Here is a 24,407-nt window from a genome sequence, read left to right as displayed (position 1 = left end):
GATCAGATGTCTGTGTGGTGTAGACTGCGGGGCTGTTGGGGTCACGGTAGGAGGATCTCTGGGGTCCGCCAGTGGCAGAGCCAGAGAAAGCTTAGGGGTCTAGGTTTTCAAGACACAGAGACAGTTAGGCCATCGGGCTGCTGCTGACCTCAGACTCAACTGCACCAACCTAGATGGGATCCTGGAGTAGCAGGCAGCCTAGGGCATCCCACAGCTGGATTAACCCCAAGAAGACCAGGGACAACTGGAGATGGGGTAGTGGAACAGGTGGGAGAGAGAGGGCCAGGCAGGAAGACAGCGGTGTTCACAACTTGTGTGTATCTCTGCCTCATTCCAGGCCTTGCGTTCAGCATGGGATATGGGTATGATCATTCCCATATTGCAGATGGAGATACTGCTGGAGAGGCTTGGCCACATTCTAAACTCCATTCCAGCCCATTTAGGCCTGAGCTCACCAGTTTCTCTGTTTATTACTTATGAGGGGACGGCACACCTGTGGGTGCTCCTAGCTCTTCCTGCTTTCTCCAGATCCCTGAGGTCCTGGTCCCTGCCCTCTGCACACTGCCCATCTTAGAGATTATAGACAGATAACAAAACCAAAGTGGCCATTTTACCTTCTCCCAGACACAGACAGTTTATTGTTATAAATCTGAACATTCTGGGGACCCTCTTTGAGAGAGGGGGAGAGGGGGAGAAGGTGTAAGACAAGGGCTTGGGACCACTAACTGACCAACAGAGCAAACATAGCCTGTCACCCCTACAGTTGGGATGGGCAGGTCTAAGGGTTTGAGCTGGAAACCGTTCCCCTCCCCGCTCCTGCCCCCCTCGGCTTTGTGGCTTCGGTTGAATTGCTCAACCCCTTGGTCATCTTCTGCAGTTGTGAGCCTGGGGCTCCTGGAGGGCATGTGTGGCCACCCCCCCCCAGCACTTAAAGTCCTCCCTCACTCACCAGGCCTGTGAGCTCCAGCTTCAGCACTGGCTCACTTCCCCTCAGGGCCCTGCAGGCTAAGGCCTGCCTTGGGATGTGCCTGACCAGCCTGCCCCTTCTCTTCCACTTTGGAATTCTCTTTGGACCTCCTGAAGAGGCGAGCCCATCCTGGCCTGGTTCCCTGCTCTCCTTCCCGTTCTCTCCTTTTCTTCCCCAGCCATTATGCCCAAGGATACTGTGACAGGAAAAGCTCTATTTGGTGTCAGAACCTTATCAGCTATGCGAGGTCCTTCCAGGTCCCTGAGTTCATCTCTGTGCCTCGTGTGCGTCTGTGGTCCATCTGTATAAGATGGATTATCACACTACGCGCGCGCGCGTGTGTGTGTGTGTGTGTGTGTGTGTGTGTGTGTGTGTGTATGTGCATGCGTGTGTGCATACGCCCACATGCCTGGCTCTGTTGACATGTGACAGCTGTGGGTGTGTGGGAGATGTTCCTCTTTGTGTGCCACTGTGTCATCCTAGGGCTGTGTGTGTGTGTGTGTGTGTGTGTGTCTGCGTGTCTACCTTCATAGGAGACTCCTCATGCCTGACTGTATTTAGGCTAGTTGGTGTGCCCATGTGTGTCCATGTGTGTGGTTGTTTTCGGAGAGTCCTGGATGTTCCCCCTCCACCTGGCTCCTCACGGAGAATCTCCTGTCCTCAGAGGAGCTGGCTTCTGGCTTGGGCCAGGAAGGGCCTTTGCTTCTCTCCCACGGGTACCTGGAAGTCTCCCGCTCGTTGAGCCCAGAGGTCCCTGATCCAGGAGCCTGCAGATGACTACAGTCCTGTGCCTGGTGCAGCAGGCTGTGCCCTTGAAGTGTTCCTGACCCCGTGTGTGTTGGCAGAGGGCTTGTGAGCCAGTTGACAGGCAGGAACCTGAGTCCTGGCCCTCTGGCGGGGCGGCTGTGATATCGCTCAGGCTGCAGACCCTGCAGCCAGCCCAGCCGTAGACGTTTGTAGGTCCATTTCTACTTCAGCCTCTCACCATCCTCTGCCCGAGCAAAGCCTGCTCCCAGCCTGCTCAGTGCTCCTTAGTCCTCCTCCAAACCGTGCGTCCCATCAGCTTGCTCTGTCTGAGGCACTCGCTGGTGGGACTGACCCGGGGCTGAGGCAGACTCCTGTGGCCCCAGCCCCCACCCTGTTCCATGCAGAATCATGTCACTGCATGCATATTTTCCTGAGAGAAGATTCCCAGCTTTCACTTGATTCTTAGGGTAGCCCAACCCTTGTGCAATGGGAAAGGAATGATTTTGCCACCCGAGGCCCACTTCCTAGTCCCATGGACTGTATTTGGAATTCTCTTTGGTATTGAGGCAGAGTCCTTCTGTAGCCCAGGCTGGCTGGAATTCCCAATCCTGCTGAGTGCTGGAATTACAGACAGTGCCCACCACACTTGCATGTAACTAATCCAGGTTTTCATGTTTTGTTTTGTGGGTTTTTTTGTTTTGTTGTTTTGTTTTTTGTTTTTTTGTGGTGCTAAGGATTGAATCCAGGGTCTTATACCAGGCAAGTAAGTATTGTACCCCTGAGCTCCACCTCCGGCTCTTAGTCGTGGGATTGTTGAGTAGCCATCATGTAGCCAGGACTGAGATGACTGAACCAGGGGTAGAGACCCCACCCCACCTACAGCAAACCCAAGTCCTCAGCACCTAAGACGGTGACACAGGTTACCAGTGGGGAAGCAGTTGCCTTCCTCAGGAGCAGGGAGAGATTACCAGGGCTGGCTTTTGGAACTATCTAGATGGATACATGAGAAGAAGGCCATTCTGGCTAAGGGCCATGCACAGGTTCATGGGGGCTGGCAGGTGAGGTGCCAAGCAGCCAGAGGGATTTGAGGGGAGAACAGGATGGGGCCAGTGTGTGGGAAGCCTTAATGGCAGGTCGAGGTGTCTGACTTCTTCCAAGAACAGTGCTAGCTGAGAGGGTCCCATGCTGTGGGAGGAGTCACAGCTGAGAGGGCTGCTGGGGTGTGGAGAGCGGGGAGGATGAACAGAGTAATGAGGAGTCCGGGGAGGAGAGGACGGGGGCAGTAACTGGTCCCATGGAGTGAGGGGGGAGGACATGAGGTCAGTCCCGTGGAGGCACCCCTGTTCTGGGACCTGGCTGTGACCTGAGACCATGGGCTCTGGGGAGGCCTCCTCTCTGCTCTTCCTGCTGGGCCTATTTCCTGAGTTATGAAAGCCCATGGCCTCCTTGACTTGGTTCTGTTGGGAATTCTCCATACCTGCCCTGCTCTTCCCGACTGCAGGGCCAGCTTCCTCTCCCCTGCTAGTCACATCACCTCTCAATCCATCCTGTCCCGTGACCAGACCTACGTCTGCTCTTCTCTCCTTCATTCATCCCTCCCAGATCTACACACCAGGTGGGGTGGCAGCCCCAGGAGGGCATCACTTGGCTGCCATCTGCATCTAGTCTTGCCAGCAGATGGGCAGGCAGCGAGTGCCAGTCTGAGGTCAGGCAGGTGTGGGTAGAGGGCTACAGGAAGTAGGCTCAGGGCTCCTCAGGGGTTCGCTCCCAGGTATCTGCTGAAGAGGTCAGGTGACCCACCAGGACCTTCAGCTCATGTTTTGTGTGCCTGTTCACACTTGGCCATGGCAGTCTGTCTGATCAAGGTCTCTCTTCTCCGTCCCCAGCCCCAGCTTTCCCTCTGTCCAATGGACATGACCCTGTGGCCTGTAAGAGAGAACCAGCCCAGGGCAGAGGGAGACCGGGGAGCTGAGGCCTTTCAGGCCTCTGTACCGTAAGGAGGTGGACGCGTCAGTCTCTGCTCCTGTTCTCACCACACCTGGAGCCACCCAGCGGGAATGCCAACAGTGCCCCGAGGCTAGCCTCTCTCAGTGCCTTGGGCTGGCTGGAAACAGGTTTCTGTTTGCTCTGGAAAAGGCGACCTGCCTGCGGTGGCTCAGCCCTGCCTCCCTTACCGCAAGGCTTCTGGCTTCTGGCAAGGATAGGGACCCAGGCCAGTTCCCCATGTTTTCAGAAATGAAGGAAAAACAGTGGTTAGGGCTCTGTACCACCCTTGTTGTGCAAGGGGAGACGAGTGGCCTTGAGGGCAGGCTCGGACCAGACCAGGATTCAGGACGAGGGTAGGTGACTAGATGGGCCTAGCACAGGGCTCTGCCTTCTCACTTTTCTGTCTTTGTAAGTGTTTGTGCTGTTCCTGCTCTCTTTACCTGTCTCCATGTCTGCCTTCTTTCCTTCTCTTCGTTTCTCCTTGGCATAGTCCATTAGGAAGAAATGAATTGCAGCATCCAGCAGGCTACATCAAATCTTCCCACCACTTACCCCTCACCAGCTGTGTGACCTTGAGTAAGCCATGTACCCTCTTTGAGCCTTGATTTCTGTATCCAGAAAACACTTCCTGGGGCCACACAGGGGCAAAGTGAGCAAATGGAACTACAAGGCTAATGCCGTATGTTGTCATCTTGGACAGGACAGTCTTTCTCAGAAGTGGGTGAGCCGAGACTGGAAGCTTGGCTCTTTGTCTCTGTCCCCTGCTCTCTTCCTCAGAGACAGGACTGGAGGGGCAGGAGCATAGAGACTCGGAGCCCCCAGCAATGGGGGAGGCCTGCCTGCGCACACACACACACACACACACACACACACACACACATGCACGCGCACACGCACACATACACACACACACACACACACACACACACACACACACACACACGGAATGCTGTGAGCATCGCTGCTGTCCCCTGGGCCCGCAAAGCCTGGGGCTGAGGCAGTGGCCTTCCTTTGGGGCCCGTGGCCCTGGCCTATTTGCATGGGGTTTATAAATAGTGGGCACACCTTGCCCCTGTGCTTCTGTCCTTCCCCCTCTTCCCACCACTGCTCCACACAGCAAGGTTGTGGGGCACACTGATTTGTTGTGCAGATGGACGCCATTGCCCAGAACCTCTCGCGGGGTCACACGGAGATGGAAGCCGATGCTAGCTAGCTCGTGTGTCATGTCTCCCTTCTAGGGTCCGAGCACTCCAAGTGAGGGCCTAATGGGCATTTACACCGGCAGGGGCCTTTGCCGTCGTTCTTGTCCCAGGAACTTGGGGGCAAGGTGATTTGGCCCCTGAATGACTCTTGGGTCGACTCATGGCAGCCCACAGAGACCACGCTCCCCAGCCCTAGTAGCGCTGCGGCCTGGATGCAGGTTCAGGGCTGGGGCCCAGACTTGCTGTGGTTGTGGTTTTCCCCCAGCGGCTTGTAACAGTAAGCTGCTGTGAGTGGGAGCCGAAGAGGAGGCTGCCAGGGCAGCCCACGGGTCGGGTCCTGAGCCCGGCGTTACCTTCCTGTGGCTGCTCTGACTCCTTGTCTCTTCCACACAGCTCTGTGAGCCCAGGGCAGGCTGGGAGCAAGGGAAGCCTTGGGCCTGCAGGCAGAGCTAGACGCCAGGGGGAGCTGTGGGGAGAGGCTGGCCAGCAAGTGTGTGGAGTGCTTAACACAGTCCAGGGTGAGCTGACAAAAGTTCCTGTCTCAGAATTGGGGACGGTTTCCCAGCTCTCACTGACTTGTGGGCAGGAAGAAGAGACACAGTGGGGATATGAGTAGACTTGGAGAGGGTGTCCTGTAGGGCACAGGGGTAGCATTAACAGGAGGGCATGTCCTCGGTCTGTCAGGCTGACGTTGGCCCTTATCCTAGTGGGCTAATGAGACGCCAGCACAACAGCTCAGAGGCCAGGGACAAGTCCTCGTCTGGAATGTGAGGCTGCAGAGACTCAGAGCTCAGGAGGTCTGCATGGCCACACAGCCAGCACAGCACTGGTGTCAAGAGCCTGTGTCTAGCCAGCCTCCCTATTTTGCTACTGGGATGGCTCTAATCTCTTGTCCCCGAGGAGCCTAGGCCCTTCCCCTGCTTTTCTCTGGCTGTTTGACTTTACCCTCTGAGGTGCTAAACTAGCTGCTCACGACCCTGCCTTGTTCCCGAGTTATCTCATTGAGACAGAGGCCGAGCTGTGCCCGCTGTGATCTGACCTTTGGTATGGGGCCTGTGGCAAGTGTGTGCTCGGAGGGGCCCTGCTTATTACTTCAGAGCCTGAAAGCACTCACTGGGGCACTTGATGCCTTGGACTCCGAGGTCAGTAGGAGGTCCAAGATGTCTTTTTTCCTTGGGGATTTGGGACATCCGTCCAAGATTTCTACATGGGACCAACGCCAGGCCTCTGTAGCTTGCTTTTCACCATTTACTGACCTCTCCTCATGTTTCCACATGGCCTCCCAGGCACACTCACTTCCATGACTGTGTAAGTCCTTGTGCTCATTAGTTTTTTTGTGAGCTTAACACAATCTGCAATCGTGTGAGAGAGGGAACCCCTATTGAGAAAATGTCTTCATTAGATGGACCTATAGGCAAGTCTGTAGGGCATTTTCTTGATGGGCGTGGGAGGGCTCAGCTCACTGTGGGCAGGGCTGCTCCTGAGCAGGGGGTCCTGGGAGGTATAAGAAAGGTAGCTGACAGCCTGGAGAGCAAGCCAAGAAACAGCTTGGTCTCTGGGCAGTTCCTGCGTCCAGGTTCCCGCACTTTATGATGGACTGTAAGCTGTAAGCTGAAACAAGCTTCTTCCTCCTGGAGCTGCTCTGGTCATGGCGTTTATCCCAGCAGCAGAAAGCACACCAGGAGTCTTATTCTGCAGATCTACGCCTTTCAAGCCCTCCACCATGCAGGCTCCTGCAGACCCCAGGCCAGGAGCCCGCAGCAGCTTCTCCGTTTCTGCCCTCTAAACTCTCACGGGCACTGGTCTAGCACTCAGCATTTGCCCCCCTGCTGGTTTCAGGCCTGAGACTGGGGGCTGTGGGCACAGGCTGAGATTGTACACCTGCTCTCACTTTTACTGAGCAGGAGCCAGACCTGGGCAGGATTTGGTGGGATCAGCCTCTCTAGTCCGTCTGTTCTGCTCTGGCGTGGCCCGGAGCTCTGGCTGGGCACTCTGGGCTGGGCTGCAGGCTGAGGTCACTGTTTCCTGTTGAGCTCATCTGGACCGGGAGCTCTGGGAAGACCGGGCTGCTCTTCTGGTTGCCCTGCTAAGGAGCTGGATGGAGCTGCTTCATGCTGGGCAACTGGGTTTTTGTTTTTGGTGTGTGTGTGTATGTGTGTGTGTGTGTGTGTGTGTGTGTGTGTGTTTCTGTGTGTGTCTCTGTGTGTGTGTGTGTGTGTATTTTTCAGGGTGCCCCGAGCCCAGCTTTGTATATTACACTCAACATTAAAATACAGTTTTATATTTGGAGAAAAATGTGAAACTGCACCCCCTTTTCATATCCCTCCACTGTGTTTCTTTCACACCTCCTTATCTGCCTGGAAAGGATCTTGGTCCCTGCCTCCATTCTCAGTTTGAAAGGACAGGAAATCTAAATAGGTAGGAGACATGTGACCCTGAGGGGCTTGTGTTCAGGAGGGTGGGGTGTGTTGAACAAAGTCAGGGCAGAGTTAGCAGAGCTCTAGCCTTCCATCTGGCTCAGCCTGAGTCTCAGTTTGCCCATCTAAAGAGTGGGTTCTTTGGCTGATAAAACAGGACTCAGTTCGCCATGCTTCTCTGCATAGGTGGTTATGAGCGACCGAGAATCCAGAGGGGCTTCACAAGCCAGTAGAGAAGAGGGCAGTTGCACATACTAGGTCTCTGGCATGCTTAGGCGGTCAGTAATTGGCCATGAGAGGGGCACTGAGTGACTTCCCCAAATTATTGCCTCAGGATCACAATTCATATGCCTCCAGGGTCCAGTTCAGGAATGGGGACAGTACCCTGACCTGGTAGACAAAAGAGCAGCCAGCACAGTGGCTGTCGCTCAGCAAGTCTGGTTTCCATCTTTTAGTTTTACCAGCGGTGTCTCAAGTCCAGACTTATGTCAGGCTGCCCAGCTTTCCCCATTGGCACCAGAGACTAGTGCGTTTGGTGTACCACGTGGGGCAGTTCCCGTGGTGTGAGCTCCGTGACGAGTGGGGCCGGCAGCGGTCTCCACTGCCTCTGCGCCCCTGCCTCGCTTCATCCCTTCATGTGCACAATCCTCCGCAGGCTTCACCATGGCGCCGTTCCTGCGCATCTCCTTCAATTCCTATGAGCTGGGCTCCCTGCAGACAGAGGACGAAAGCCAGCCTTTCTGTGCTGTGAAGATGAAGGAGGCACTCAGCACAGGTAGGTTGGAAGCTAGTCCCTAGAGGGGCAAGGGACCTTCTCCCCCAGGTTCTTCTTGTCTCCCTGAGCTACCCTGCTGAGGGTGCAGGAAGACAGAAGCCACCAGGTTCTCTCCAGGGTTTGACACTGATTGAATCGAGCCTCCTACATCTTGGGTTTCACCCCATGATTTCCATGTCTTCTTGGGCCAGGCCCTGAGCTGGACACTGAGGCTATTGTGTTCCAGAACTGGCTTGGCCTTGCCTTGTCCCCCAGCAGGGGGAGCTGGACAGGTCACAGGAGATGAGTTTGTGTTGAGGGAGCCTAGGGTCAGGGTGGCTTTCTGGAGGACACACCCTTCACTCTAGTCTCACCTTGTGCTCCCTGCCGGCTACCGCCTACACCTTTTAGGTTCTAGCTGAGCTGCCCCTTCCTCCAGGAAGTCTCTGGATGTCAGGGTCAGGCCACTTGATGGCAGAAAGGTTTAGAACCACGGTCTTTGTCCTCAATCCCATACGGCCGTGACTTAGTGGTTACCTGAGGAATACAGTGGTTCGTGTCTCTGTCTGGCACTTGAGACAGGGCCAGGCCATGTTCCTTGCCAACCAGTCCAAGGCTGGCATGTGGCCGCTCTCACATGTGTTCACTGGGTGAATGCAAACAGAAAGGGGAGCTGAAATGGAGCTGGAGCCAAAGGGTTACAGGAAAGGGAACGGCAGGAGCCAAGACGAGAGGTGGGGCCCACCAGAGCACCCTAAGACACGGGAGGCTGCCGGGTGCTCCGCGGGATGCTGGAGAGCCGTAGCAGGGCCTCGGGACTGGACGGAGGGTAGGTCGTGTGGCAGTGAGGGGTAAGGAGGGAGGAAGGACTTAGGAGTCCTAGCCTGACTTCCTATTGCAGAGCGAGGGAAGACTCTGGTCCAGAAGAAGCCCACCATGTATCCCGAGTGGAAGTCAACATTCGATGCCCACATCTACGAAGGCCGCGTCATTCAGATTGTGCTGATGCGGGCCGCTGAGGACCCACTGTCTGAGGTGACCGTGGGTGTGTCAGTGCTGGCCGAGCGCTGCAAGAAGAACAACGGCAAGGCTGAGTTCTGGGTGAGAGGCTCGAGGGCCGTGGTCTTGCATGTGCGTCGTGTGCTTGCGGGATGGGACTTGGTGAGTGGGCACGACATCAGGACCAACTACCAGTATGACTTTGTAGCCACTGTGGTTTGAATCCTGGCCCTGATTTACCTCAAGGTCTTGTCAGAATGAGCATGAGTATCCAGTGCTTTATTCCAAGCCAGTTGGTTGGAATAAAGGTTTATGATCCTGTGTACTTGGGAGGCTGAGGCAGGATGGTCACAAATTCAAGACAACAAACATAATGAGATCCTGTTTCAAAAAATGTGAAAAATTAGAGTTGGGGATGTAGCTCAGTGGTAGAGTGCTTGTCTAACATGCACAAAACCATAGATTCCGTCTCCAGCACCGCAAAGTCTGGAGACGCTGCAGAATATGACACCTTGTAGGTGGTGAAGGGAATTATCTTGCTTATTGCAACTACTTTTCTCCCCTCTATCCCTGACCTCCCCACCCCCGTTAATTTTAGAAAGGCAGGATATGCACTGTAAAGTGGTTCGCTCCCGCTCCAACACCAGGCTCTGTTTGGAGAGGCACCTAGTTGGGGGTGTTTTAAAGATATTACAGATCTAGCCAGGCATGGGACCCACACCATGATATTTAGCAGCCAAGAGATAAGAGAAGGAAGCTGGCAGCCTGCCCACTCACCTGCTGAAATGAGGGCTGTGCACATGCCTGTGCCCACGTGCATCTCGGGTGGTGTACTTGGTGGCAGTAGAATGTCAGGCCCATACAGCCCTGCAGGCTCCTGCAGCCTAACTGAAAAGGCTCAGTGACCATTGGAAGCACTGGTCAGCCTTCAGTGAGGAATGAAGGCGCCCAGATGGAAGAGAGGGTGTGACCCAGGGCTGCTCAGACTCTCAGCCAGTTAGGCAGGGACCCAGGAGCGCCCTGGCCATATGCTCTTCCTGAGGAAATGCCACTGGGTCTGGGTCCTGGAATAGAGGCTTGGGCTCTTCCCTCTAGATGGTCTGAGCTAGTGAAGAACCTGTCCCAGAGTACACAGTGTGTGTGTTTCAGGGATGGCGGTGTGGTGTCTGAATGTGCATGGGGGGTGGGGTGGGGAGTTTCCCTCCACACTGCTGCTGGGCCACAGGGCCTAGCAGGGTGTGGACTGAATCCTTTCACTTCCCCAAATGTAATAATACCCTGGGTGCAGAGTGGGGCGGGGCTTGGGCGGGGCCCTGCCCACCCTGGCCAGGCAGGTGTCTGGCCAGGCTATAGGGCTCCCCCCTTGGCCTTGGGGGAGAGCCATGGGGCGGGCTCTGAGTCTCCCCAGGGCCAGGCCCGCCCTCACTGATCTAACACCTCCCTCCCACCCCTGCAGCTGGACCTGCAGCCTCAGGCCAAGGTGCTGATGTCTGTGCAGTATTTCCTGGAGGATGGGGGTAAGCCTCCCTACCTGGGCAGGGGCAAGCTTGTTTGCCAGATCAGGGGCAGAGCTTGCACTGGTGCCTAAGGAAGCAACTCCCATGGGGTTATGTTGGGACCGTCTTGGGTGATTTGCAGGGGGAGCGTCCTTCATGGACCCTGGGGCTGACTTCACCCTCTGGCTCACAGATTGCAAACAGTCTATGCGCAGTGAGGAGGAGGCCAAGTTCCCAACCATGAACCGCCGTGGGGCCATTAAACAGGCCAAAATCCACTACATCAAGAACCATGAGTTCATCGCCACCTTCTTTGGGCAGCCCACCTTCTGCTCTGTGTGCAAGGAGTTTGTCTGGTGAGGGCTGGTGACGGACACCTGCTGGGGGTGGCATGGGACGGGAGGGAGGGACCGAACGGAAACATCCTCACTCACTCTGCTGGGGCATTGCCTTCCAGGGGCCTCAACAAGCAAGGTTACAAGTGCCGGCGTAAGTCTCTCCTCTCTTCAGCGCGTGCGTGAGTGTGTTTACACATGCCGTTGTCTGCACCCCTGGGTCTGGATGTCACGTCTGCACGAGAGCCCTGGGTACCCCCGTGTGTGTGCTCAAGTCAGTCAGTGCCAGGCTGGCTTGTTGCAGCTTGCCAAAGCCAGTTCTGTGCGTTCCTTCCCAACTCTGTGCAGGTTCTCAGGTTGTTGCCAAAAATAGGCTGTTGTAGAGATTTACAGGGAAACCAGCCACACACACACACACACACACACACACACACACACACACACACACACACGGTCTCTGCCCTCAGGGGTGGGTGTGAGATCTTCACTAGCACTCCCCTGACTAGTGTGCTTGTGGGTGCAAGTATCTCAGATGAACAGGTGTGAGCGTACCTTTCACCCTGACACGCAGTGCCGAGCAGGCCCTGCAGACTGCAGGTGTGAGCAAGCAGAAGCTGTCCTATCATTTGCTCACTATCAGGCCTTGGTCAAGTTCCTTAGCACTGGCCCAGTGCCTCTGTTTCCTTGTCCATAAACTGGGATATTAGATTCAAGTGTGAAGGCCACTGGGGTAAAATATGTACGCTATGTTTTAAGGGCTTAGCAGGTAGTGAGCATTCAGTCTAAGACGCCTGTTGTCACGATTGTGCAAGCTTTGTGTGTAGGGTACGGGTGTCTTTGTACTGGGGTGTGTCATGTGGACATGTGAAAGAGAGCTAGCTTAGCAGCCGTTAGCTGACTTGGAATACAGAAATGGGAAAGAGAGGCTCTCCGGCCCCCACACATCCTCCCTTCTGCCCACCCCGGGAGTCCTTGAACCTTCTCTGTTTTCCACGGCCCTTTAGATTGGCCCATCTCTTGCCCGTCCTTTCCAGGCCCCTTCTGGAAGGGTTGGCAGGAGGAGGAAGAAATAAAGCTGGGCTGAGGCCTGTGTAGGGTGAGGGTGTGGGCGGCCAGCGAGAAGGCTGGCTTTGTGCAGAGGGCTGTCCTTGGCCAGCAGTGCCAGCTCAGACTCTGCCTCTCTTGGTGCCTCCCCCTCCCTGTCCTGGGCCTGCGCCCCTTCCTTCAAGAATGCAACGCCGCCATCCACAAGAAATGCATTGACAAGATCATCGGCCGCTGCACGGGCACTGCGGCCAACAGCCGGGACACCATCGTGAGCTGGGCCCCCGGGGTCTGGGGACTGGGCAGGCGGGGGGCTGTGGGGGCCCCAGACTCTCCTTTCCTTCTTCGGCCTTTGCGATCCCCAGACCTCGGGGGAACCCTGTTAAGGATCTGACACTGCACAGGGTTGGGGGAGAACTGGCCTGTGACCCCTGACCTGTAATACCCGTTCCCTCTAGTTCCAGAAAGAACGCTTCAACATTGACATGCCCCACCGGTTCAAGGTTTACAACTACATGAGCCCCACTTTCTGTGACCACTGCGGCAGCTTGCTCTGGGGACTGGTGAAGCAGGGGCTGAAGTGTGAAGGTGTGTGCTACCCAGATCCCAGCTGCCCCCGACCTCCTGAGCCCCGGCGCCCACCATGATGCCGCACCTCTTTCCTTGAGACTTCAAAGGACTCTCATCTGTCTACCCTTCACTTCGGGGGGACCCCCTCACTTATGGGGGACCCCTCCTCACTGGCCTTCCTGACTGAGACCCTCTGAGCTGCATCCTCAAGTGTGCCGCTGGGGATCACTGAGGAGCAAGTGACTGGAAATACTTAACCAAGGCTTGCACACATTAGCTGGCCCTGCTCCCAAGCCTCCCTTATCCCAGGCTTCCCTTCAGGGGCATCTCAAGGCCTGAGGAAAGCTGCCTATCTTGCTTGTCCCAGATGTTAATATAACTAGCTACCATTCTCTCTCTCCCTCCCCCTCCCATCCCCCTCTCCCTCCTTCCCTGTCCCCCTCCCCCCTTCTCCTTCTCTTGCTCTCTTTCCTCTCCCTCCCACCCTTTCCCCTTTTTTCTCCCTCCCCGCCTCCCTCCCCTTCTATCTTCCCATCTCCCTCTCCTCTCATTCTCTCTCTTTCTTTGACCTTGGCCTCACACTGTAGCCCAGGCTGACCTGGAACTGTGTAGCTCAGGCTGGCCTCAAATACAGAGCAGTCTTGCTGCCTCGGCTTCCCAGTTGCTGGCATTATGGGTGTGAGTTACTGCCTCCAGACACTTTCTTTTTCTGTACTTCAACCATGACAGACTCCAAATGCTCGTGGTGGCTTCAGATGCCCTCACCCCTGGAAGCTCAACAGTTCAAAAGTTCTCTTCTCCCCTTCCCTCTCTCTCTCCCTCCCCCTCCCTCCCTCCCTCCTTCCCCCCTCCTCACCCCTCTCTGCCCCCCCCCACCCCTCTCTGCCCCCCCCTCACCCCTCTCTGCCCCCCCCTCCTCACCCCTCTCTGCCCATTTCTGAGACCTGACCCTGGCAGTCCACTGTGCTTCTTGCAGACTGTGGCATGAACGTGCACCACAAATGCCGGGAGAAGGTGGCCAACCTGTGCGGCATCAACCAGAAGCTCTTGGCTGAGGCCTTGAACCAGGTGACCCAGGTAGGCAAGGGCAGTGGGATCTGGACATAGGACGGTGCAAGCAGAGGGTGTCAGGGCTCACAGAGTGCCTGGGGAGCCCTGAGGTGGGTGAGGCTTCTGTCAGGTCATTGAGGTAGCCTTGTAATCTTGGGCAATTCATCATTCAGGCAGTTCTGAGGGGAGATGGCGACTGCAGAGCTGAGCATTGGGACATTTTGAATAAGGACAGAATCTGTTAAATGTGTCATGTGTGGTATATATGATATATGTAGTGTGGGTATTATGTGTGTGAGAGATGTGTGTGTGTGTGTATGTGAATGTGGTATTTATTTGGTATGTAGCATGTGTGTCCAGAGTATGTTATCTATGGGTAGGTGGTATATAGAGTATGTGGTATGCACATATGTATGCTGTGTGTGCATAGTCTAGGTTTGTTTACATGGTGTATGTGTGTGTGTTGTATGTATGCAGTATGTGATATATAGAGGTGGGTGGTACATGGCATGTGGAGTATATGTTGTATATACATGTCTGTGCATAATACATGTACATGCATAATAATATGATATGTGTAGGTGTATATGGTATGTGAATATGCAGTGTGTATGTGTTGGGTGTATAAGAAAGGGGTTCTCATGGTGTGTGTGTATTTACATATGACTGGAACTTAAGGGATAATAAAACTTTAGAGTAAACTTCTAAAGCCAGAAATGAAGCTAGTGGTTGGCAAGATGTTTCAGTGGGTAAAGGCACTTTCCACACAACCAGGCATCCTGAGTTCCTTTCACAGAACCTACAGAACAGGAGAGAAGCATCCCACAAGTTGTCCTGTGGTATATGCACGTGTGCACATGTGTGCATGCACATACACACAAATAAATGTAAAAAACTGTTAGAAAAAAGAAATGAGATTAAACAATTTATTAAATTCTTAGGAAGGTATGGTTCAGTTTACTAAATGTCTGTGCCTATAATCTGTGCCTTTCAGATCGCAGGGCCAGGGGAAGGAAGGCATGTGGCCTGGGAGGCCTAGGCTCTGCCCCTCTGACACCATTGGAATTGAGGGGGATATTGTGGTGGGGGTCCTTTTCCTGGCCTAGGAGTTCTAACCATTTGGCTTCCTTCTTTTGCTCTTTCTCTAGAGATCTTTACGGAAGCTGGATTCAGGATCACCAGAAAATGTTGGAATATACCAGGGATTCGAGAAGAAGGCCGGAGTCTCTAAGGATGACGCCCCAGGTGAAGTCGGGCCAGATGCCTTCTTTAAGGCTCCCATTCCCCAACAGAGCAAAGAACAGGGCTGGTCTGCCTTGAGAAGTGAGTCCTGGGTCGAGGCCCGGAGCCCCTTTCTCTCCGGCCCCCACCAGCCCACCCTTGGGACTCCAGTAGGTCTTTCTGTCTAGTCAGTTCAGGGAAGAGGTAGCACCTCGGGGAGGGAGCCCCTTCTCTCCTCCCCTGTGCCCTGGGAAGAAGGAGTCATGTCTCCGCCTCTCCCACAGACAACAATGGGACCTATGGCAAGATCTGGGAGGGGAGCAGCCGGTGCAACATCGATAACTTCACCTTCCACAAAGTGCTGGGCAAAGGCAGCTTTGGCAAGGTGAGAGAGGGCAGCCTGAGGAGCAGGGCTCAGGGGGCTCCCGGGGCACACCAGAGGCTGGGTGCTGGCGACCTGCAGGGCCTTTGCTCAGCATCCTGCCCATTGGTAGGTCCTGCTTGCCGAGCTCAAGGGCAAAGACCAGTACTTTGCAGTCAAGTGCCTGAAGAAGGACGTGGTGTTGATCGATGACGATGTGGAATGCACCATGGTGGAGAAGCGGGTGCTGGCGCTCGCCTGGGAGAATCCCTTTCTCACCCACCTCATCTGTACCTTCCAGACCAAGGTTCTGGCCTTCCCCGTCATTGCCCATGCCCCGACCTGATTACCCCCCACAGTGGGGCTGTGTCTATTGCGGTCACTTCCTAAGTTGTCACCATCACCCCAGGTCCTGTGTCCTCTACTTCCTTTTGGGGCTCTGTGATCTTTTGCAGGGGTACCTCCTACTTGTCCCTTTACCTCTGCTCACCTCCTGCCCCACTCCAGGACCACCTGTTCTTCGTGATGGAGTTCCTCAATGGGGGTGACCTGATGTACCACATTCAGGACAAAGGCCGCTTCGAACTCTACCGGGCTATGTATGTGAGGGCCCTTTGTAGGAGAGGGACTCTGGCTGAGTGCACTGCCACTCTGCCCTTTATCCTTCCTCCCACCCCCACCCCCCCCCCCCCCTGGAAAAGCTTGAGTCAGGACAGAGCTTGCGCTGGGGACACTCGGGACACTGTGGGAAGCAAGCTCTGGCTCTGGGGCCAGCACAGGTACTCTCGGTCCTTGTCGTCTCTTTGGGCGTCAGCCAGAACAGCAGAATGGATAGTGCCCTGCACTACATGGCCCCTGGTGTGCGGCCCCTGGACGACAGTAGTAATGTCTTCAAGTGTTTGGATACCCCTAAGTTAGCGGCATGTGTTGCACACTTGTGTCAACAGAAATGCCCTCCTACAACACAGCCTTGGCTTATTTAGCTTTCCCTCCAAATTTGCCGCCTGGGCTTCCAGCCTCCACTTACCTGATTAAAAAATGTGCTTGGTTGGGTCCATAGTGTTGGTAGAGTTGTTTATAGCATTTCCTGTCCTGGGGTGGGGTGATAGGACTGGTGGGCAAAATCCTGGAACATTGTCTCTTGCTCAGGTTTTATGCGGCTGAGATCATCTGTGGGCTACAGTTTCTACACAGCAAAGGCATCATTTACAGGTATTGGCGGTCCTTCTGAGAAGGGTGGTGCCTAGTCTGATCACACTTCCAGCTTAGAGTGAGTGAGTGGCTGAGTATTTGCCTAACAACCTAACTCGGTGTGAGAATTTTTCTGCTCCTGCAGCTGAGGCTGGTGCAGCCCCAGGAGCTGGGAGCTCAGTGCTGTTGGAAGGGAGGCAGCCCTGGCAGGCACAGTGTCTCCCTACGTTATGCTCATTATTCTCACTCCAGAGCCCCCAACCAAGCACTCCAAGACTTCACCAATATGAACTGGCTTCTTAAGTCTTCATCCAATACATTATGCTCTACCCTATGGTGGAATGCCATACACTCACCAGAAGGGCTGAGACTTCTCTGTATCTTGATGTGGGATGACATGAAACTGTTTATCAAGTTGGAACTAACCTGTGGAGCCAAGTTGTGATTTTACACCTCTGTAATCCCAGCACACGGGAGGCAGAGACAGGCAGATCTCTGTGAGTTTGAGGCCATCCTGGGCTACATAGGACATCCAGAGCTACACAGTCAGACCTTGTCTCAAACAAAAAAGAATTAAAAATCAGCATGGGCTGCATATTGAGACCCTATCTCATAAAAGAAAAGAAAATCAACCAAACCAAGCCATGTGACAGTGTGTATCAAATACATGTTGCAGGGTTCTGGGGTGGAGCGGGGAGCTGGAGAGACAGCAGTTTAGAGCACCTGCTGCTCTTGCAGGGTTGTTTTTTTTTTTTTTTTTTTTTTTTGTGAGACAGGGTTTCACAGCGTAGTTTTGGTGCCTGTCCTGGAACTCACTCTGTAGACCAGGCTGGCCTCAAACTCACAGAGATCCTCCTGGATCTGCCTCCCCAGTGCTGGGATTAAAGGCATGTGCCACCACCGCCCGGCTAGGGTTGGGTCCAGTGGCTCAAAACTGCTTATAGTTCTAGTTCCAGGGATCTAACGCCCTCTTCTGGCCTCTGTAGGCACCTACACTTGTGCACTTACCCACCCACAGGCGCACATATATAACGTGTAAATACAAAATAATAATAAGTAAAACTTGGGAGTGAGAGACATATTCCAATTTGCGGTCCATGCCTAGCATCACTGGAGGCTGTCTGGTGGTTGAAGCAGAGAGAAACCTTGTACTGTTTGTCCATTCAGATGACTCATGAGGGAAACCAACGTGGTCCCTGCCCTTGTTGAGTTAGATAACCCTGAGCTGGGTAGAAGCAGATTGGGATATATCTGCCAGCCGGTGAGGTGACAAGGGGCAAGTGATGTCACTCGGGGCTTCAGGGAGTAGGGTATTGTGTGTCCCACATTTAGCGGCCAGAAGGCACTTGGGTTTAGCATCCCAGCTTCCCTTTCTCCTCTGTGCTCTCTCGTGCTCCAAGGGAAAGTTGTGGGCTTGCAGGGCTGGACCCAGCATGTGGCAGCAAGGCTAGGGAGGGTTAGAACGGGCACCCAGGGCTATTCTGTCCTCTCCTCTCCTCAGGGACCTCAAGCTGGACAACGTGATGCTGGACCGGGATGGCCACATCAAGATAGCCGACTTTGGGATGTGCAAAGAGAATATATTTGGAGAGAACCGGGCCAGCACCTTCTGCGGCACCCCTGACTACATCGCCCCTGAGGTGAATAGCTGTCTCTCACTCAGTGTGCATTTGGCCTCGTTAGGGTAGAGCCAGGGAGGCTTCCTGAAGAAGCCTGGTACCCTACTCTAACCACTGTTGCCCCCAGATCCTGAAGGGCCTGAAGTACACGTTCTCTGTGGACTGGTGGTCCTTTGGGGTCCTCCTCTATGAGATGCTCATTGGCCAGTCACCCTTCCATGGTGATGATGAGGATGAACTCTTTGAGTCCATCCAAGTGGACACACCACACTATCCCCGCTGGATCACCAAAGAGTCCAAGGACATTATGGAAAAGGTGAGCCTGGCTAGGGTTTCGGGTTTCAGGGGGACCTGCCTCTAAAATAGGGCCTCCCTGGGGCTCCATGCCTGACATATCCCAAGCCTTGGTCTGTCCCTGTTTCTGTTTTTTTTTTTTTTTTTTTTTTTCCCGAGACAGAGTTTCTTTGTGTAGCTTTGCGCCTTTCCTGGAACTCACTTGGTAGCCCAGGCTGGCCTCGAACTCAGAGATCCCGCCTGGCTCTGCCTGCCGAGTGCTGGGATTAAAGGCGTGTGCCACCACCACCGCCCGGTCTGTCCCTGTTTCTAGGCATTCCTTTCTGAGTCCCCTGTCTGGAATCACAGGATGTGGTGGCTAAGAGGTCAGGAGACAGACAGACCTGAGGCCAAGTCCTGGCTCTGTCTGTCTGTGACTAGCTGGTAACCTTGGGTGGGTCACTTAACCTCCCTCTCCTTATCTTCAAACTGCCTCAGAGTTGATAGAAACATAGAAACCCGTAACACTCAGCACCTCGGCTCACAGTGAGTGTCAGTGAGACATAGAGCTTACCCTCAGCCCCAGAGTTCCTGAGCTAAGTCTGTCCAGCCTCGGGGCCCTAGGGCTGTTTGCAGTTTGCAAAAACTCCAGTTTCCCATGGCCTTGAGTCCTGACCGAGGCCCCTGTGGATTGCAGCTGTTCGAGAGGGAGCCGGTCAAGAGGCTGGGAATGACAGGAAACATCAGGATTCACCCCTTTTTCAAGACCATCAACTGGGCGCTGCTGGAGAAGCGGAAGGTGGAGCCGCCCTTCAAGCCCAAAGTGGTATGTCCCCCACCCCTGTTCTAAGACTGGTCCCTCCCTTGCTCTGCCCACTTCCTGCATCAATCCCACACTCGCCCCCTTTCCCTTTTCCAACAAGCCTGCTTCCTGTTCTCCCCGGCATGCTGTACCAAGCCTCTGCTCTTACGTTCTCATAATCTCCTCAGGCCAGCTCCAGCAGTCTCACAGACAGTTGGCACTGGGGGTTCACCTCATGGTCGAGCATTTAACCTAGTATGTACAAAGCATAGGTTTGATCTTAGTACCACCAAGTAAGAAGCGGAAGCTAAAACAGGCCTGATAGAGCATACCTGTAACCCCAATACTTGGGAGGCAGAAGCAGGAGAGTAACCATAAGTTTGAGGCCAGCCTAGTCTTCATAGTTATTTTTCAGCTGGCTAGGGCTGCGTCGTGGAGCCCTGTTTCAGAACAAGGACAGAGAAGACCAGGTGTAGTGGTGGTGAGGCCTTGAGGCACCTGGTGCTGGGGTAAGAGAGCCTTGTAAGTCCAGGTCAGCCGGGGCTGCGGAGTGAGACCCTATCCAAGAGAGAAGGACAGAGAGGCAGGACCTCACTGTGTTGTTCAGCCTGACTCAGAACTCGGGACTGCCGCTGTCCTCTTCCAGGTGCACACCTCCATGCCTGCTGCCAGCCATCTTGTAACAAAATTCTTCAGTACTCTGTGTTCTGGAAACTATTTTTTGACCACCAGAGTTAGGGCTTCACCTCCATCCTCCATCTGTCTAATCATCAATCACATCCATTTTCCAATCGATATTGGGCATGCCAAGTCCTTGTTGAGTGCACTGTGCTGGGCTTTGGTGAAGTAAGAAAAAGCCCCAGAGCTAGAGGAGCCCAGACAGGACGTTTGCACACTGGTGACAATCTGTGACAAGACAACAGTGTGGGAGATGTCACAGGGCACACATCTGTGGGTTGCTTTTGAGAGGGTGTATCAGTAGGAGCCTGGGATGCAGGGAACAGAGTGGTCTGAAAGGCTGCCTAGAAGAACTGCTGGGTGTGAGTAGGGCTTGGGATGTCAGACCAGGCAGAGGGCAGCTAGAGGGTATTCCTGGTAAGTGAGCAATGCTTGCATCAAGGCCCCAGATCCTCAGAGGCCACTGGGACTGGTTGAGATAAGAAGCGGATTGCATCACTGGGAACTTGCTGGGTGTGATGATGTACACGTGTAATCCTAACACTCAGATGGACACAGGAGGTCCTCAACTTCAAGCGCAGGATACACAGCATGATCCTGTCTTTTAAGAGAGCAGTTAGGACGCTGTGTCTCTTTTGTGATCACAGCTTCTTCTCTGCCTTCCTCTCGATTGCTCTCTGTCCTCTGCTGGGACATACTGTTCCCACTGGGCAGTCTCTGTGACATGCCCCACATTTGTGCTTTGAGACAGCAGGACACTTTTCCTTGTGGAGCTCATAGTCACAGGCTCCCTGAGCATGGTGACAAGCTGACCCAGCTGTAAGAGCAGCACATGGCTCTTGCTACTGGGAGAAGTTTCTTCCTGCACACACCAATCAGGTGTGACGCTCCACCGGGGGCAGGACAGCGCGGGCACAGTGAACAGGGCAGTGGGCTCTCAGCCCCAAGGATGGGCCTACCAGGAAGTAAGCTCAAGGGCTCCGGTGTAGCCAGCTCAGTGGCAGAGTGCTCACCTAGCATGTCAGTGCCCTCCCCAAATAAAGGTAAAAACAAAAACAAAACAAAAACAAACAAAAAAACCACCAAAACCAGGCATGGTAGCACATAACTGTAATCCCAGCCCTTGGGAGGTGGAGGCAGGAAAATCATAGGTTCAAGGCCAGCCTCAGTTGCATGAGACTTTGTCTTGAAAGAACAAAAACAAAATAATAAAAAAAAAAAAAACAGGTTCCAGTCGTTCACCCATCAAACCTCTGGCCACAGAGCAAGGCCTAATGTCTCTGAGCCTGGTTTTTTTACAAATAGAACAGTAACATTTCTCTCTGGGACCGTGGGGTGGGGTCAGATGAAGGAAGGAAGGAAACCCAGGGCTCCTAATCCACCTGTTTTCAAAAGAAGCCAGAAATCTGGATTTCCATGTTAAAAATGTTGCTTCTGATTCTATCCAAACCGGCACTGGGGGCTGGGCATGTAGCCAGTTGTGAAGCACTTGCTTCACACACACACACACACACACACGGCCCTGGATATGAGTCCCAACAATCTGCCAAACAAACCAGTGCTAGCTGAACGATCGGGCCCTCTAGCTCAGTTTGGCCCCAGGGTCACCAGAGACCTGTTACTATCTTATCCAGGCCTTAGGGGCAGTGAATTAGGTACTTTTCTTATAGACAGACTGAGAATAAGTATTTCTAACTTTGCAGGCCAGGCAGTCTCAATGCAGCCATAATCCATGTGTCAACAATGAGTGTGGTTGTATAGTCATAAACTTGATTTGTGGGCACAGAAATTTGCATTCGACCTCATTTTCATATAACGTTGGGTATCCTTTTAATTGTTTTTTTTTTTTTTTCTTCTCCCAACCATTAAAAATCACAAGGGTTAGAGCTGGAAGTGGTGGCCAATGATGCCAGCGCTTGGGAGGCTGAGGCAGGAGGATCATGAATTTGTAGACAGCCTGGGCTACATGAGACTTTGTTTCAAAAATACTAAAACCAAAACCAAAACTAGCTAAACAAAAATAGCAAAAGCTATTCTTAGCTTATAGGCCCCATTAAAAACAGAGCGGGAGACATGTGGCTGATAGACTGTAGTTCATGCCCCTGTTCCAGACCATGTCCCCTGTCCCTCACTAACCCAGTGCCCCCCCACCTGCCTTCCTCATCCCTTGAGAAATAGCATCCCCTATGGTGGGACTGCCTTTAGGTGACCAGTGACATCCTCTTTCCCGATTGAGTGGACTGCCCTGGCTTGCCCCACCAGGACCCCAGAGGCCTGGGTGCCTGTCATGCCTTTGAGGACAGACCTTGGAGATACCCCAATAGTCACACTCACCCTCTGCTGCCTTCCTCACAGAAATCCCCTGCAGACTACAGCAACTTTGACCAAGAGTTCCTGAGTGAGAAACCCCGCCTTTCCTACAGTGACAAGAACCTCATCGACTCTATGGACCAGGCAGCCTTCCAAGGCTTCTCCTTTGTGAATCCCAAGTTTGAGCAACTCCTAGACAAGTGAGCTCCCAGACCTGCTTTACACGCCAGCAGAGCAGGCCAGTCTGCCCTGGTTCAAGTCCGCATGCATGCCCTGGACAACAGCGGGTGACTGGGTGACTGCTGCTGCTGCCCCCACATCCTCAGAGGGTTCGGCTCTTGTTGGCTGGGCTCAGTACTTCCTCTGTGAACTGTTTGTGAATTTCCTTTCCCTTTGCCGTCCGAGGGAGACTGTAAATCCTGTGTTTCATTACTTGAATGTAGTTATTGAAATATATATTATATATATGCACATATATATAATAGCTGTATATATTGCTCAGTATAGAAAGCATGTAGGGGACTGGTAATGTGTTGACCTTTTTTTAAAAAAACATGTACACATATATATGTATGTGTATGTATATATATATATGTGACCAAAAGGAAAAAAAAAAGCACAAACTGTCTGAACCACAAGGTTCTTTTATGTGTGTCTAAATAAACACTGAATGGTACCAACCTGGCTGTGGGGACATTTATGTCCCAGGAAGCTGGTAGCAGGTGCTCCTGCCACTATTGACTGTAGTCACAGACCCCTGCGTCTTCATGCAAATGTGTTTGTATTTAGGGGTTTCCCTTTGCTCCAGGGCCCTGGGATGTCTCTGTGGGGTGATGGCAGGAGGTGAGACCGGCTGTAATCTGTCGCTGGGCAGAGAAGTCAGCCCAGAAGTCGAGAGAAGCAAAAAGCCAGGCCTAAAAGCTGGAGCAGAGGCTTAGACCCGGGAGTGTGTCTCAGGGATGGAGCACTTGCTTAGCATGCATAAAACTCTGGGTTCCATCTCCCGCTCGATCAGTGTGCACACACACACCCACCGATGGTAAATGTAAAAAGGGCACGTGGGATGTAGTTCAGTTGGTAGAGCACTTGCCTAACATGCATGAAGCCCCGCCCCCAGCAGGACATTTGGGAGGTAGAAGCAGGAAGATCACGACTTCAGGTTTATTCTTAGCCACACACACAGTGAGTTTCAAGGCCAGCCTGGGCTATAAGAAACCCTGTCTTAAAAATAATAATGATTTTAAAAAGATTTAGAGGCTGGCCCCAGATTAAGCAGAAGACAAAGAAAGGAAAAAGCTTTTTTGTTGTTGTTGTTTGTTTCGTTTTGTTTTGTTTTATTTTTCAAGACAGGGTTTCTCTGTGTAGTTTTGGTGCCTGACCTGGATCTCACTCTGTAGACCAGGCTGGCCTCGAACTCAAAGAGATCCACCTGCCTCTGCCTCCCAAGTGCTGGGATTAAAGGTGTGCGCCACCACCGCCCGGCGCTTATCTTCATTCTTGAGAGATGAGTCAGCCTCTAAGTTCTAGAATTATTCCACAAGAGTCCTTGCCTACCCGGAGGAGAGGGGAGGGGCAGGTGGGAGAGAGAATGCCTCGCTCCTGGATGGTGTGGTGAGGCATGCTCCAGTATGTTGACCTCACTGCCTGCAGTCAAGGAGCCTGGCTCCAAGACACAGCGCCTGGCAGCTGCCTGTGAGCCAGCGTGGCCTTGGTATGCAGAGTCGCTGGCGGGGCTCTCTTCACAGCCTCCATGCCCCCATTCTACGGCTTCCAGTTTGTCCCTCCCTCCCTCCATCCCTCCTGCCTCTGGGGCACTGGTCTCAGACAGGGCCCTCCCTTGGGCCCCTCTGGTCCAGCCCCTAGGGCCCAGCTGGCTCTGTCCTGGAGGTGGCCGAGGCAGTCCTAGCGTCTGATTGGCTGGTCCAGTAGCATGCTGTTGACTGCCAGCAGTTCATTCTTCTGGGCTGAGGTACAAATTTCCACAGCCTGGGAAGGCAGGATGGACTGGAACCGACCCAGGGAGAGCTGTGAGGATGGAAGTGGAGCTTGTCCTCTCCATCCTCAAGAAGCACTCCTGTCTCCCACTGAACTGTGCCGGGCTAGCCTGGGCACTGGGGGCTGTGACACTCATCCCGCTTAGGCTCACAGACAGTGTGACGTGGGGTGTGCTGGAGAACCCCGGGGTGACGGAAGTCCAGAGGGGGTCCCTAGGGTCCCCAGTCTCCTGCTTCCGCTATGATGTGCAAAGGTCCCCAGAAGCCCCGTGAGGCCATGGGCAATGGCCATGGCACAGAAGCGGTGGCGTTTACCTTTAGGGCCACCCGCCATCCTGCCGCTCTAAGTCAGAGCCTTGTACACAGCACTTCATGCAAAGAACGGGTTCCT

The 24,407-nt window shown here is 53.7% G+C and overlaps 1 protein-coding gene and 1 long non-coding RNA gene across 3 annotated transcripts in view; one reads left to right on the top strand and one right to left on the bottom strand.

The window, feature by feature from the left end:
* Prkcd (protein kinase C delta) overlaps positions 1-22,702 on the top strand; it is a 31,750-nt gene extending 9,048 nt beyond the window's left edge. The window contains exons 2-18 of one of the 2 annotated variants that reach the window (XM_042284507.2): positions 7,975-8,094; positions 8,975-9,174; positions 10,529-10,589; positions 10,762-10,924; positions 11,026-11,057; positions 12,133-12,218; positions 12,406-12,535; positions 13,494-13,594; positions 14,716-14,890; positions 15,073-15,173; positions 15,283-15,456; positions 15,657-15,748; positions 16,299-16,361; positions 17,842-17,980; positions 18,087-18,275; positions 18,930-19,058; positions 22,068-22,702. In XM_042284507.2, the coding sequence (XP_042140441.1) occupies positions 7,983-8,094; positions 8,975-9,174; positions 10,529-10,589; positions 10,762-10,924; positions 11,026-11,057; positions 12,133-12,218; positions 12,406-12,535; positions 13,494-13,594; positions 14,716-14,890; positions 15,073-15,173; positions 15,283-15,456; positions 15,657-15,748; positions 16,299-16,361; positions 17,842-17,980; positions 18,087-18,275; positions 18,930-19,058; positions 22,068-22,226 (2,106 nt within the window). In that variant the 5' untranslated portion in view covers positions 7,975-7,982 and the 3' untranslated portion in view covers positions 22,227-22,702. The remainder of the gene's footprint in view (positions 1-7,974; positions 8,095-8,974; positions 9,175-10,528; positions 10,590-10,761; positions 10,925-11,025; positions 11,058-12,132; positions 12,219-12,405; positions 12,536-13,493; positions 13,595-14,715; positions 14,891-15,072; positions 15,174-15,282; positions 15,457-15,656; positions 15,749-16,298; positions 16,362-17,841; positions 17,981-18,086; positions 18,276-18,929; positions 19,059-22,067) is intronic. The other variant, XM_006981498.4, reaches the window with a different exon arrangement.
* LOC121832223 (uncharacterized) lies at positions 7,930-9,143 on the bottom strand. The gene is made up of 3 exons (XR_006075789.2): positions 9,009-9,143; positions 8,611-8,719; positions 7,930-8,064 (listed from the first exon to the last, which is right to left on the bottom strand). It is a non-coding gene; the product is annotated as an uncharacterized LOC121832223 (long non-coding RNA).
* Positions 22,703-24,407: the final 1,705 nt, after the last annotated feature.

This window comes from Peromyscus maniculatus, chromosome 9 (genome assembly GCF_049852395.1).
Source record: "Peromyscus maniculatus bairdii isolate BWxNUB_F1_BW_parent chromosome 9, HU_Pman_BW_mat_3.1, whole genome shotgun sequence".
Classification (NCBI taxonomy): domain Eukaryota; kingdom Metazoa; phylum Chordata; class Mammalia; order Rodentia; family Cricetidae; genus Peromyscus; species Peromyscus maniculatus.
Note: the sequence above shows the minus strand (reverse complement) of the source record. Positions and strands in the feature narration are given on the sequence as shown.